Source organism: Rhinoraja longicauda, chromosome 25, assembly GCF_053455715.1.
Source record: "Rhinoraja longicauda isolate Sanriku21f chromosome 25, sRhiLon1.1, whole genome shotgun sequence".
Classification (NCBI taxonomy): Eukaryota; Metazoa; Chordata; class Chondrichthyes; order Rajiformes; family Arhynchobatidae; genus Rhinoraja; species Rhinoraja longicauda.
The window spans coordinates 8,294,885-8,309,752 of NC_135977.1; the positions used below are offsets into that span (position 1 = coordinate 8,294,885).

A 14,868-nucleotide genomic window follows, 5' to 3' on the forward strand; every position below is an offset into this window, starting at 1 on the left:
CTGATACATGATGGGTGTCATTTTCACTCCAAATCCCCCGGGACCCTTGGAAGTTCTGACCCTTAAAGCTTCTCAATCAGTTGAAACCTTAATACAGTGTCTGAAGAAGGGTATGACCCGAAACGTCACCTATCTCCAAAGATGTCGTGAGACCTGCTGAGTCACCCTAGCTTTTTGTGGCTATCTTCGGTTGAAACCAGCATCTGCAGTGCCTTCCCACAGATCCAAAGAGCGGTAATTTTCATGTTATTTTTAATCAGTTACATTGCAACAAAGGGAATCAAAGAAATGCATGCAGCATGGTGGGTCAATAGCTGACGTGTCATCTTCAATTCTCTGTGCTGTTGTTATTGTATTTCGGATTCAGGCATCAGAAACGAATCCGAAAGTGAAATAGGGGGTATCACCGACACCGGCTAACTTTCCAGAAACGAAACTGCAGCTGAGATGACGCTTGTTGAACAACACAACCAGTGAGCACGGAGGGAGGGGCAGTGGCGCTGACGTTTAGAAACTGGAAGAGAAGATAAAGCCAAGGGGAAGCGGCCAGAGGGGGCGGAGAGGATTTGCTAGACGCCGAGAGAGGTGTGTGCATCGAAGCCTGTGTCCCAGCGGAGCAAAGTGGGTTGAGGAGTTTGCCCAGAGCGGAGCTGAGAGACGGCGCGGAGCAAATTCGCTCAGGAAAAGAGACAGAATATTCTGCAATCAGATTCTCATCGACTTCTTGCGCTCCCGACTGGGATTGTGCGGCTTCAATTGGTAAGTTCAAAGTTTTGAACACTGGCAAATTCGCAATTTAAAAGTAAATGACTACCATTCTGCGAATCGGGTGGGGAATGTCGTTACCAGCTGAGGTGAAGATTTAGCAGGTAAATATTGGGATCAAGTGATACTGGGTTAGTGTAGGGCGGTGGAGGAAGAAGGGTGGGTCACGACCCGAAATCTCACCCATCCCCTCTCTCCAGAGAGAGATGCTGCGTGTACCGCTGAGATACTCCAGCATGTTGAGTCCATCTGCGGGTTAAATAAATCATCAGCCGTGATATCCCCGATAGTGAAGCGGCCCGAATGGCCTCCCTCTGCTTGTCTTCCCACATTCTTCTGTTCATGGGTTTTGTGACACCTGTTTGCGCCACTTCAATGGAGACCGTTATCTCCCTGGAATAGCGCATTGAATAATCATTACCAGCCTGAAGAAGGGTCTCGACCCGAAACCTCACCTATTTATTCCTTTTCTCGAGAGATGCTGCCCGACCCGCTGATTTACACTTTCTCCGCGGACGTGCGGAGGATTGGCGCGGAGATTTAAAATTGTCCACCTAGACCGCAGACCAGAGCAAAGAGCAGACTGCTGGAGGGGCTCGAATGTAGAAACAAAGATCTACAGACGCTGGTTTACATCGCAGATAGACACAAAGTGCTGGAGTAACTCAGCGGGCGGGGCAGCATCTGTGGAAGTTGACTTCTCGGGCTTGGGACCATCCTTCTGCCTTCACAGATGCTGCCTGACCAGCCGAGTTCCTCCAGCAGTTTGTTTTTTTATTGCCATGGATTTACTATTATTGGTTTTTGTTTTTATGTGTGTGTGTGTATATATATATATAAACACACACACACAATTAACTTGTTCTTGTTTATTACATTGTTCACAGAGTCCTGTTGTGCTGCTGCAAGAAAAAATGTCATTGTTTTATCTGGGACATTTGACAATAAAACATTCTTGACTCTTATGAAAGCCTGCTCTCGTTTCCCGAGAAGCAGCGAAATCGCAGCGTTAAACGAAACCTAGCTCACGGGGGACCTCGTCTGTCAGAAGCCCAGTATTGCAGCTCAGCCGCCCTTGGTGTCTCACCCAGACAGTTGTGAATCTGGGGAATTCTCTGCCACCGAAGGCAGTGGAGGCCAATTCACTGGATGTGTTCAAGAGAGAGTTAGATTTAGCTCGTGGGACTAAGGGAATCAAGGGATATGGGGAAAAAGCCAGAACGGGGTGCTGATGTTTCTAATATCGTGGAATTGAAAGACTGAATTAAACTTCTGTGCAAAAATATCAAATTAGAGTCAATAGTGCATAGTGTTTTGTATGAATGTGGAATTCTCTAAATTTCAAGTGACCTACACATTCCCCTCCCCCTTTCATCCACCCTAGTTGTTTAACCTGTTCACAGTTCACCACCATGTATCCGTCTTGAGATCACATCTTCCCTAGCCAACAACGGGCCTACCATCCTGTCTGAGGCCATTTGTTGCCGGTCCTGATTTCTCCTGGTCTTTTCTCACCTTCAGCTCTTCCCTACCCCACACCCCTACTTCCAGACGTGCAAGAAGGTATTCATCAACATACTGAGTCTCTCCAATCTTAGTTTCAGTTTAAAGATACACTGCAGGAACAGGCCCTTCAGCGCACCGAGTCTGCGGCGACCAGCGATCCCTGCACACTATCTTACCCAACACACCAGGGACAATTCACAATTAACCTACAACCCAGTACGTCTTTGTATTATGGCGGGAAACCGGAGCACCTGGAGAAAACCCATGCAGGTCACTGGGAGAATGTACAAACTCTGTACAAACATCACCCGTAGTCGGGATCGAACCTGGGTCTCTGACATGAAGGCAGCAACTCTACCGCTGTGTCACTATGCAGTAAAGGCATTGATGTGCTTTCTTTAAGATTGCATCAATGCCTTTGGGCCCAAAACGTTTGTGAAGGATTTAGTAAGAAGTTAACCGAGGTTCAACAGGAGAAATAATTCCTCCCACCTCAAAGTAAAAAGGACGTTGTAATAAGTAGTTTATTATCACGTGTACTCCAGTAATGTGAAATATCCAGTACACGGGACAATAAACGAAACTAAGTTACTGTGTGGATTTAACAAGTGATTGCATTAATGCAGAGTTGTTGGTTCCAAGTGATATAAAGGATTCTAAACTCTTCTCATTTCTCCACAGTGATTTGGCAAGATGAGACTCCAGTTGAAGTTTTTGACTGGCGACTCTTTGCAACTGGATGTCGACCCTTCCATCCAGGTGTCGGTCCTCAAGGAGAAAATACACCAAGCAACTCAGGTGCCTAGATTCCAACAGCGCCTGATGGTGCAAAACGGGCAGCAGGTGGAGCTTCGGGACGACAGCCGGCTGTGTGACTACAACCTCCCCCCCGACCCCACAATCATGCTGCTGATCAGGAAGGAGGAATGCATGCAGATATTCCTCGTCAACGAAAAGGGGAAAACCACGACCTACGACGTGCTGCCTTCTGAGTCCGTGCGGGAGTTTAGAAATAAAGTACAACGGCAGGAAGGGGCCACGCCCGAACAACAGCGCCTGGTATTTGGGAGCATGGAACTGCAAGATGGCCGGTTGCTCTCCGATTACAACATCAAGACTCACTCCAAAATCCACCTCACGTTCCGTCTACGCGGTGGTTAATTCGCGCTCGACTGAACTAAATTAAAACTTAATTATATTTTCATTGCATTCCTATTTTCTAATGCTTGATTTAAATGAGATGGGTCGATTTGTTCAATGTTTGATATTGTTCACTTTGCTTCTTCATGCTGCCTATCATTAGGTTTTGTCTAGAGTTACAGTGCGGAAATAGGCCCTTCTGCCTACTGAGTGTGCTGACCAACAATCCCTGCATGCTAACGCTATCCTACACACACTAGGGACAATTTACAATTTTACTGAAGCCAATTAATTAACCCACAAACCTGTATGTCTTTGTAATGTGGGAGGAAACCGGAGCACCAGGGGAAAACCCATGCAGGTCATGTGGAGAACGTACAAACTCCATACAGACAGCACCCGCAGTCCGGAACAAACCCGGGTCTCTGGTGCTGTAAGGCAGCAACTCTACTGCTGCACCGCTGTGCCGCTCTTAATAGCCGCAGTTGAGTGATCATCTCGGATTAATAAAGCCAAAAAAGTTGGATCAGTTGGCCACTTTCCTGCCTTCTCAGCTTGGAAAAATTGCAATCTGTTTAAATCTGACACATTCTTTCATATCCAACTTTGTGCCTTTTTATAAACACAAAATGCTGGAGTAACTCAGCGGGACAGGCAGCATCTCTGGAGAGAAAGAATGGGTGACGTTTCGAGTCAAGACCATTCTTCTGACTTTGGTTCATAGGTCTGTTCTGTAAACCGTTGTGGTCCAGATAGAATCTGATTCCTATGAGATCACGAACCAAATTGGCTTCTCACTCAGAGGCCAAAGGATAGCTGATCTATCCACCAATCTATAATGTGAAATATTTCAGCACGCAGGAACAAAATCACCTATAAAACATAGAACAACCGTCACCATGCTGAGAAATGCTTCCACACACTCTGCAAATCATTGCTTCAAAATTAAAGTCTTCATGTTCTAAATGCCTTGCAATGTACTGTTGATGTAATATTCAATCTACTGTGCAACTAAAGAATTTCATATTAATAAATATATATTTGTATGAACACTTGTGCTTTTGTCACTCCACCCATTTGCAGGGTCATAAGTTGGGTCGGGGCAGGTAGGCAATTGGCGGAACCAGGTGTGGAGGTATACGATGGACAGATGGAGTCAGGTGGGAGAGTGGGGTGAAGGTGGAGTTGGGAGCGGGCGGCCGGTGGGTGATAGGTAGAGTTGAGAGCCACGTAGGGTGAGGGGAAGAGAAGGATGAGGCAGAGGCTGAAAAGGAGACGTGGAGACGCAAGAGGGTGAGGATGTGGGAATATAATAGGCAAGGAAGGTGGTATGTGGAATTAGATAAGGAGTGATGGTGGGCAGATGGAAGTGTGGGGAGGAGATAGAGAGTGGGTGACAAGACAAAGGGAATCTCGTGGGAGGGGGCATGAAGCTGGGTGAGGGTGCGGAGTGGGAGGAAGGACAACGGAGTGTGGGTGACCCGGAATTGGAAAACTCAATGTTCTGGCCAATAGGTTGCAGACTGAGCAGGTGGAATGCGAGGTGTTACCCTTCCAGTTTGTGTTTTTCTTCACCCTGGCCGTGGAGAGGGTGGAGGTCAGAGAGGTCGGGGTGGAAATGGGAAGGCGGATTGAAGTGGTATGCAACGAGAGGTCAGGATGGTCTTTACGGATAAAACGTGGGTGTTCAATGGGCAGAGGGCATGATTGAGGTACTAAATTAAAACTTTGAGTTGCCCGTCGTCATGGAAGACAAACAGATTCTGTGGAGTCAAAGAGGTGTTCGATGTTTTGGGTCAAGATCTTGCACCAAGACTGAGGGTGTAAGGGCTATAATTCTTAAAGAAGAGGCCGAGAAGGCCAGCTGCAAATTGAGTGGATAAATCACCTGGTCCAACTGGAACATATCTGAGGTTGCTATGAGGAAATTGCAGAGGCCCTGGTCATACTTTTCCAAACTTCTGTTGGTTGGCATGATGGTTTAACAACTGGAAAATTGCAAATGTTACACTATTGTTCTAAAAGGGAAATGGTGGGGGGCATGGTGGCGCAGCTGGTAGAGCCATTGCCTCACAGCGCCAGAGACCTGGGTTCGATCCTGACTTCAGCTACTGTCTGTGTAGAGTTTGCACATTCTCCCTGTGCTCCTATTTCCTCACGCATCTCAAAGACGTGCGGGTTTGTAGGTTGTGGAAGAAATTAATTTAGAGGGAAATTAATGGAGAATGAAAAGCGGAGACTTTGCAGATTTGCTTCGAGATTTTATTGCATTATATCAAGGAGAGATGGCGGCAGTAAACTGCCCACCAGTTCTCTGACTTCACGGCAGAATTAGCCGACAGCTAAACTGTGCAGTAAACAACTTTTGTTTTTTTGTTAGATGCTATTCTACGAAAATATTCTATCAACTACATGGGTACCAATTATTTCATCAGTCATAACATACTTCTTGTTTATGTTAATCTTATTCAACAACAAATGGTTAATATGAGTCAAACACAAAACAAGGGCATCTTGACATTATTCTATCTCATCTTTAGGTGCCCCGCGGCACCATCCCCTTTCCGAGCCAATCATAAGCCCCCCATTTACAGTAACATTTCTATGCTTCAAGTGGTAGGGGGCGTGGGTGGTCTACTGTAACACACTGCTGAGAGAAACAAGCTTCCTTATCTCCACTATTTCATGTTTACATTTACCATCCACCCTTCAACACATTCCCAGACAAGTGGTGATACGTTTAGTCCTACTTTGTCAATTCCCACGAACCTCTTCTGCACCTGGTCAATGAGAGATGCCTATTGTCACATCCAAGCACCCTTTCGTTACCTTGTTCAATTCCAATCTTCTAATTTATTCTTAATTGTTAACCGTATGTTTGTGTTGTCATTTGTGAGCGATGCACCAAGGCACATTCCTTGTATATGCACATACTTGGCCAATAAACTTATTCATTCATTCATCACTGGAAAATGGGACTAGCTTGATTTCTCATATAGAATTGATATTAGATCAAAGGACCGAATGGGCTATTTCTGTGCTATTGCCATTCCATGATTCTGAGGAGTGTAGTAGTGCAATGATCGATTCATTTTTAAACTCAATGGAAAATTATTTTAACACATATAATGCATCTACTTGTGTTACCTCCCTGAAAGTGGCAACACATGTTGATAAGAGTGGTAAAGAAGGCACCCGGTATGCTTGCCTTCATCATTTGGGGCATTGAGTATAAGAGTCTGGTGGTGATGTTGCAGCTTTGTAGGACTTTAGTTAGGTCACATTTGGAGTGTTGTGCGCAGTCTGGTCGCTCCATTGCAGGAAGGATGTGGAAGCTTTGGAGAGGGTGCAGAAGAGGTTTACCATGGTGCTCCCGGAATTACAGGGTATTAGCGATAAGGAGAGGTTAGACAAACTCAGATTGTTTTCTCTGGAGAGCGGAGGTGAGGGGGCAACATGAAAAATACAAAATTATGAGAGGCATGGATAGGCTAGACAGTCAGAAGCTTTTTCCAAGGGTGGAAATGTCAAAGACTAGAGGCCATATGTTTGGTTGGCATTGACAAGGTGGAGTGAAGGGCCTGTTTCCATGCTGTATAGCTCTATGACTTTAAGTGGAATTTGACTCAGCATTCAGATACCCAGTAGAACTCTGTTGATCTAGAATGCATTCTGGAAAAGAGACAAATTCAAAAGTGCGTGAAATTTAAAGAGGAAAACAAAATCCGTGAATGCAGTAGCACAGTGGTAGAACTGCTGCCTCACAGTGCCTGAGATCCAGGTTCGTTCCTGACTAAGGGTGCTGTCTGTGTGGAGTTTGTTCATTCTCTCTGTGCGTTTTCTCCGGGTATGCCAGTTTCCTTCCACATCTCAGACGTGCAGGTTTGTAGGTTAATTGGCTTCTGCAAATTGCCCTCAGTGTGTAGGGAGTGGATGCAAAAGTGGGATGGATTTGATTGGATGATAAAAATAGAGGTGATAAAGTCAGCTAATTAGAACGTGTCAGGTATCGGTTGCTCAGACATTGCAGGAAAGGTGGAGAGTGGAGGGGAAGCATTTAACGGAGATAAGGTGAGATAGCAATGCTGGTGGAGAGGCCAGGAGAGGAATAAATGAAAGTCGGAGAGATATAGAAGTAGTGTATGGGTGATCGTAGGCAGACGTGGACTTGGTGGGCCGAAGGGTCTGTTTCCACGCTGTATCTCTAAATACTAAAGATTGAAGTAAAGAGAGACAACAAAATTAATATACATCAGTTACAGAACTGAAAATATTTCATATTGCAGTGGGAGCAGAGCATGGAGCAGGTGTTACTCAGATGTTGATCCCTTGTTTATCCCATCAGAACAGAAACCCTGGAGACAATAAAGGGCCAATACAACCCATAAAATAACAACCTCAATGCCCAATGCGGGCAGCACAGTGGTAGAGTTGCTGACTTACAATGCCAGAAACCCGGGTTCGATCCTGACTACGGATGCTGTCTGTACGGAGTTTGTACGTTCTTCCTGTGACCGCTTGGGTTTCCTCCGGGTGCTCCGGTTTCCTCCCACGCTCCAAAGAAGTACAGGTTTGTAGGTTAATTGGCTTCGGTAAAAATTGTACATAGTCCCTGGTGCGTAGGATAGATAGCGTACTGGGTGATCGCTGGTCGGTGCGGACTTGGTGGGGCAAAGGGTCAGTTTCCACACTGGATGTCTAAAGTCTAAAGTCCATCAAGTCCCTTTCACTATATGGGAGTCCTTATTGCAAACCTCTCAACTTCCTGCATATATGGCAAATGTACCTGACAATTCTCTGCCGCAGAAGGCAGTGGAGGCCAATTCACTGGATGTTTTCAAGAGAAAGTTAGATTTAGCACTTGGGGCTAATGGAATTAAGGAATATGGGGTAAAAGCCAGAAAGGGGTACTGATTTTGGATGATCAGCCATGATCGTATTGAATGGCAGTGCTGGCTCGAAGGGCCAAATGGCCAGCTCCTTCACCTATTTTCTATAGGAGATGTATACAGATATACAAACTCAATCAACAACATGATGCTACTGTGCTTATAACCTGGGTGGCTTGAAGGGGCACATTGGCAATCAGTATTTGAACATTTAACTACACAAGATACTTTTGGTCGTTAACCAGTTGAAATCCATAATAGATTGTTCTGCTTCACCAAATGCCACACCATCTCGGAGGACTTTGACTGAAATCCATGCGCAGCTTGGATTTGATTGGATGATAAAAATAGAAGTGATAGAGTCAGCTCATTAGAACGTGTCAGGTATCGGTTGCTCAGATATTGCAGGAAAGGTGGTAAGTGGAGGAGAAGCGTTTAACGGAGATAAGGGGAGATAGCAATGCTGAGGCCAGGAGAGGAATAAATGAAAGTCAGAGAGAGGACTATTCACCAGGGAGAAAGCTTGAGGAGCAGGACTGAGAGCAGGGACGCTGAAGCAGAGGATTCATCTACTTCTCTCAGCCTGTGTGAAAAGTGAATGTGACAGCTTCTTCAGATCGCCGTTCTCACCTGGGCAGGTGTGTCCGACAGTTGGAGTCAGTATGTTAAGTGTTTTTGTTGGATTCTGTGTAAATTTCTGTGTAAATTTGGAAATGAATACCCGTATTGAACGTGTAACCTCCGGAAATGTCGGATGGGGTTGTTGAAAAGAAGATGTTTTGTAAATATTTATTACTTGAATAAAGTATTTTTTGATATAAAAAAAGTTTCTGTTGCCAACTGACCCGCTCCAGACTGCAGGAGTACTTGCTGAGGGACGCACTGAAGCTTGGTGTAGCCAACACCAAGGCTCTGTGGGGGAGGACCATAGCATAGGGTTCTTCCGCTGCTGGACATTGACGGAGCAAGGTGTGGTGGAGATGCCCCTCAAACGAGGGAAGGGATATCAACCCATGGGGCTACATTAGTGGCAAGGGTGCCAGGTATAATGATATTTCTGTGAACATTACGATACGATGCAAATGAATGTATGTAGAGCCTCTGAGAATGTCAGAAGGATTTTTGCACGGTTCTTGTTTTGTATATATTTTTTATTCTGAATAAAGATTATTTTGATTAAAAAAGATTGGGCGGGGGGGTTACTCTCAGAGGGCCAGAGTGGAGAACAGATTATTCTGAATTTCAGAAGGGGTGTACATTTCTCCAAATATAATTGTCTGATGAAATTGGTAAATAGAAGCTCAAGAGTCCCTGAAGAATCTTCTCATGAGATGCTATTCATCCACAAGCCATTTGCAGGGATAAACAGGAATGAGGAAGCAGGCCTCAGGGAGTTCCCAGCGGGCTTCACAGGATCAAAAACAAATTCCGGTCTCCTTCAGAGTGCAGATTTAAGGTGGCAAAAAAAAAGAGAGAGGACAGACAAGCCAGGAATAGCTGGGGGCAAAATTAATCATTCCCTTCTTTGAGATAAAATATGTGAAGACCAAGAAAAAACACAAAATGCTGGAGTAACTCAGCAGGTCAGGCTGAGGAAGGGGAGAAATGGGTACGAGTCCAGTGGGACACAGGGAAGGGTGGGTGGAAAGAAGTGGGGAGGGTGGATGATGTTTGTAGATTAGTTACCAAAAATTGGAGAATTCGATGTTCGTACGCATTAGGTTGTAAACTACCCGATTGAAACACGAGGACAAGAGGTCCAGATGCTGTATCTGAAGGAGATGATGGTCCCATGGATTATGGGGTCCAGGAGAAAAGGCAGGAGGACAAAGGAATGAATGCTTGTGTGGAAAAACAGTCCATTTTTGATCTGTAGTGTGCAATTTTGGTGCATTGTGAGTACTATCAAACAGGAAATTTAGTGCTGTATCAAAAAAATCTTTCTCTGTTGGGGTAATGGAGATCTTAGTGTAGGTTGTCTTGTTTCTCCCCCTTTGTGATAACCAGAATAATCAGATAAGCACAACTCAGAACTTTTGTAGAGTCAGAAGGCACTGCAGATGCTGGAATATTCACCAAAAAAACAAAGTGCGGGAGCAAAATCTCGCCCTTTAAATAAACCAAATACTTCGGGATTTCCGACTTTCGGTTTTATTTACTCGTTGCTGTGAATTTCGATTTCTCCCCCCCCCCCCTCCTTCAACTTTCCACAATCAGACTGAAGAAAAGGTACTGACCTTAAACAAACAGAAAAACACCACAAAGTACTGGAATAAAGCTCAGGCTAAGTGAGGTGACAAGTGTAGCGGGGACATGTTTTTTTTAATATAAAAAAAATTATTCAATTATTAAAAATAATATTTACAATACCTTAAAACAAAACAGAACCCACCACCATAATACAAGATAAACAAATATACTAAATAAACTACTATACAACTATTATAAGAAAATAACTGCAGATGCTGGTACAAATCAAAGGTATTTATTCACAAAATGCTGGAGTAACTCAGCAGGTCAGGCAGCATCTCAGGAGAGAAGGAATGGGTGACGTTTCGGGTCGAGAGACTGAAGAAGGGTCTCGACCCGAAACGTCACCCATTCCTTCTCTCCCGAGATGCTGCCTGACCTGCTGAGTTACTCCAGCATTTTGTGAATAAATACCTTCAATACTATACAACTATGTTACACTCCTTGTCAAGGATGCATTCAACCCTCCGCGGTGCCCAGCGGTCCCTCTCCAACACCACCCGGGCGCGGATGTAACCCCAGAAGGCAGCCGGCTCGGGCAGAGCCCTCTTCCGCCTGGCGCGGTGAGTCGCGGATGGCCAGCTTGGCCAGGCCCAGGAGCAACCCAACCAGGACATCCTCGGCCCTCCCCTCTCCCCTACGCACAGGGTGTCCAAAGATGAGGATGGTGGGTGAAAAGTGCAGCCAAAGGGCAAAAGGCAAAGGGACATGTTGGCTGGTGTGGGGGAGTTGGGCCAAAGGGTCTGTTTCCACGCTGTATCACTCTATGACTCTAAGGTAGAATCTGGAGATGGTGTTTCAGGCGGGGATCTTTGTTCAGACGGGGTCTCCAGGTTCCCCTTCCCCGCAGCCAACTACGGACCATCGTAGCTTTTTGCATATCTTTCATTCATTTGTTCTACGTGCCTTCTGTATCTCTCGTTTCCCCCTCCCCTGACTCTTGGTCTGCAGAAGGGTCTTGACCGAAAACGTCACGTATTCCTTTTCGCCAGAGATGCTGTCTGACCCGCTGGGTTACTCCAACATTTTGTGTCTATCTCCAGGTATCTGAACAGAGTGCTGGGGGAACTCAGCGGGTCAGGCATCATCTGCTGCGGGAATAGGACAGACCCTAAACTTGACCCTAAAGATTGTCCTTCCATTCCCTCCACAGATGCTGCCTGACAGGTGCTTAGTTCCCCCAGCACTTTGTATTTTGCTCAAGATTCCAGCATCTGCAGTTCCTTGTGTCTCTTGATTCTAGTAACTGATGCTAGTCAATTCTATCTGTAATTATAGCGTTTCCCTTTCATTTACCCCCCTTCCAGGATCTTCAGTAACCTGCAGATATAAGAAACTGCAGATACTGGAGCAAAAAAGTGCCTTAGTAACTCAGTGGCTCAATCGTCCATAGTGTGTAGGATAGAATTAGTGTTTGGGTGAGTGCTGGTCAGCATGGTCAGTGGGCCGAAGGGCCTTGTTCCCGACCCCCACCCCCACCCCCACCTCCAGTTTTCTCTCCCCTACTACTACCGGCCTAGAGAACTGTCCCGGCCTGAAACATCTCCTGCACATTCCCTCCACAAATGGAGACACAATGACATGCAGATTAAAAAAATCGCGAAGTGCTGGAGTAACTCAGGATGTCAGGGTCTCTGGAGATCATGGGTAGATGTGTTAGGTCGGGAGCCTTCTTCGAACTGATTGTGGTGGGGTGGGAGGTGGGTAAAAAAACTGGAGGAAAGGTGGGGGCTGGACAAAGGCATAGTCATCAAGTTAAAGCGTTTGTCAGTCTGAAGAAGGGTCTCGACCCAAAACATCACCCATTCCTTCTCTCCTGAGAAGCTGCCTGGTCCCGCTGAGTTACTCCAGCATTTTGTGTCTATCATCAAGTTTAAGTTTGGCACATTGAGTATACTCTGCCATTGAATCAAGGTTGATCTGTCTTTCCCTCTCAAACCCATTTTCCTGCCTTTTCCCCATAACCCCTGACACCCTTACTACTCAAGAATCTGACAATCTCCACCTTAAAAATATCCATTGATTTGGCCTCCACTGCTGTCTTTGGCAATGAATTCCAGATTCCCCACCCTCTGACTAAAGAGATTCCTCCTCGTCTCCTTTGTAAACATACATCCTTTTATTCTGAGGCTGTGGCTCAGAATGTTTGTCTGAATCGTCCACTGATCTGACACTGTCTCAGCCTCTGACTATTTAGTTACACAGTTGCTCAGGATGAACCCTGAGAAGGACCAATGCATCCTGGATTTCCATCTTTCCCTATTTTCATCCTGGAAAAAAAGGTTTTGACTGTCTACCCTATCTATGCCTCCAATAATGTTATAGTTTTGACTTCCAGCTGTCCACTGTGATGGTTCTACAAACCCCTCAGTACAAGAGCAATCTTGAATAGTCCTTCAATGTTGATCTGGTCGTTCACACCCAAACCATGGGAATAATGAGACCAGAAGAGTCTCGACCCGAAACATCTCCTATCCATGTTCTCCAGAGATGGTGCCTGACCTGCTGAGTTACTCCAGTGCTTTGTGTCCTTATGGGAATAAATATAGTTGGGGACCACAGCACCAATTTTGCAGGACAGAAGCTGTCCGTGGGAGGAAAGGGGAAGGAGGTTATCCTTTTCCACTCCAGTGGAGGGAGCTAATCCAAGCGATTTTGGGATTCCAGATCCCTTGACCTCTCATGGTCTTTAAGTAGCTGTTCACCTGGCTACCTGGCTGTGCTTGTGTGAATGTGCAATGGATGGTTTTACATGGTTTGACTGTGATGTGGAAAGGTTGTAAAAATAACTGTGTTGGCTCTTATAGACGTTGCCAAAATGTCAGTAAATGGACTGATTTTCAGATAGTGACAAAAGGTAAAACAGCATTTACCTCGATACGAAATACATACAAGCAAGTCACAGCTGTTACCACCTTCCTTATAGGTTTTGGTTTAGTTCTAGCAACAGTGTTGAAACAGGCCCTTCGGCCCACTGCATCAGCGCCGACCAACGATCACCCGTATACTAGCTCTGTTATCCCACCTTTGCATCTTACACACTAGGGGCAATTTACAGAAGCCAATAAACCTACAAACCTGCACCTGTCTTTGGAATGTGGGAGGAAACCGGAGCACCCATAGAAAACCCACGCGGTCACGGGGAGAACGTACAAACTCCTTACAGCACCCGTAGTCAGGATCAAATTCAGGTCTCTGGCAGCGACTCTACCGCTGCGCCACCATGCAGCCCCAACTATATTGTGCCTGGAAGCAACTGGGAGCAATGTTCAGAATGCAGCCCTGTGGACCGTACACAGGGATTGTTGGGTGATTATCAGTTCAATACATGTAATCTCAGTGGTTTCCCTGTTCTCAACTTCTCTTGCTGCTTCTTCCACCAACGTGATCAGCTGACTCAACTCCCATAATGTATGAATCCCCCTTACATGTTTACTGCAGGGGAAGTGCAGATCCTAATGGGCAAGTAATCGGCACCAAGTAAGTCATAACAGATAAAAGTACACAAATGAATATAAGAACTCTGATTGAAGAAAGGAACCAAGTAATCTTTCATTGTTACAGCTTTTATTTATCCATGCAGAATTTCACAAAGATTGACATTTAATTGAATTAAAGTAGAGCTACTTTCCTGGCAGCTGGGCTAGGCTACCGTCTTCTAAAGTATAAAGTCAACGTAAAAATACGCAGTATAAAGAGTCTGAAGAAGGAACAAGACGCGAAACGTCACCTATCCATGTTCTTCAGAAATGCTGCCTGTCCTGCTGAGTTGCACCAGCATTTGGTGTCTTTGTTTGGTAAACCGGCATCTGCAATTCCTTGTTACTGCCACCTTCTACATTGTACTCATGAGGATTTCCAACGTATCCAGAAAGATAATTTAGTCCAATCAAGTGAATTCCATTACGATCCTTAGAGGGCAGCCCACCGAAAAATCGGCATTAATTATCAAAGAGTTTGAAATTCAGTAGCTGTGGGCGTCCACGTTGTCATTTGAACATTGTAAGTGTGTGCACAAGGTGAGGGTTGTAAATAGAGTTTAAACTGTCCAGATAGAGAGCTGACTATTGAGCATGTTTGTTTAGGTCTGAGGGATGTGGGGAATGTGCACAGGGACTGCATGAATGAGTGAATGGATGAATGATACTTGATGGCCACAAGTACCTATCTAGGGCAGAGTACCTAGGTACAGTGAAATGCTTTGTTTTGCACACAACCTAGGCAGTACACGAGTGTCCCCACTTATCTGTCACCGACAAATTTACAAAGCCCAAACAACCTTATCTGCAGCCCCTCATGTGGGATGAACATGCTGAAG

General features: G+C 45.4%; 2 protein-coding genes across 2 annotated transcripts in view; one reads left to right on the plus strand and one right to left on the minus strand.

Annotated features, from left to right (window-relative positions):
• The first annotated feature begins 549 nt into the window (after window positions 1-549).
• On the plus strand, window positions 550-4,445 carry LOC144606098 (uncharacterized). Its single transcript, XM_078421904.1, has 2 exons — window positions 550-759; window positions 2,953-4,445. Exon 2 carries the CDS (start codon window positions 2,965-2,967, stop codon window positions 3,430-3,432), a length of 468 nt encoding a protein of 155 aa, XP_078278030.1. The 5' UTR covers window positions 550-759; window positions 2,953-2,964; the 3' UTR covers window positions 3,433-4,445.
• Window positions 4,446-14,115: 9,670 nt separating this feature from the next.
• LOC144606088 (2'-5'-oligoadenylate synthase 1-like) overlaps window positions 14,116-14,868 on the minus strand; it is a 36,780-nt gene continuing 36,027 nt past the window's right edge. Inside the window, exon 7 of the transcript XR_013548912.1 lies at window positions 14,116-14,829. The gene's annotated coding sequence lies outside the window, so the exon portion shown is untranslated. The remainder of the gene's footprint in view (window positions 14,830-14,868) is intronic.

What these genes read in the sequence shown, in the direction of transcription:
- LOC144606098 (XM_078421904.1), top strand. Translation starts at nt 2,965, where the DNA reads ATGAGACTCCAGTTGAAGTTTTTGACTGGCGACTCTTTGCAACTGGAT.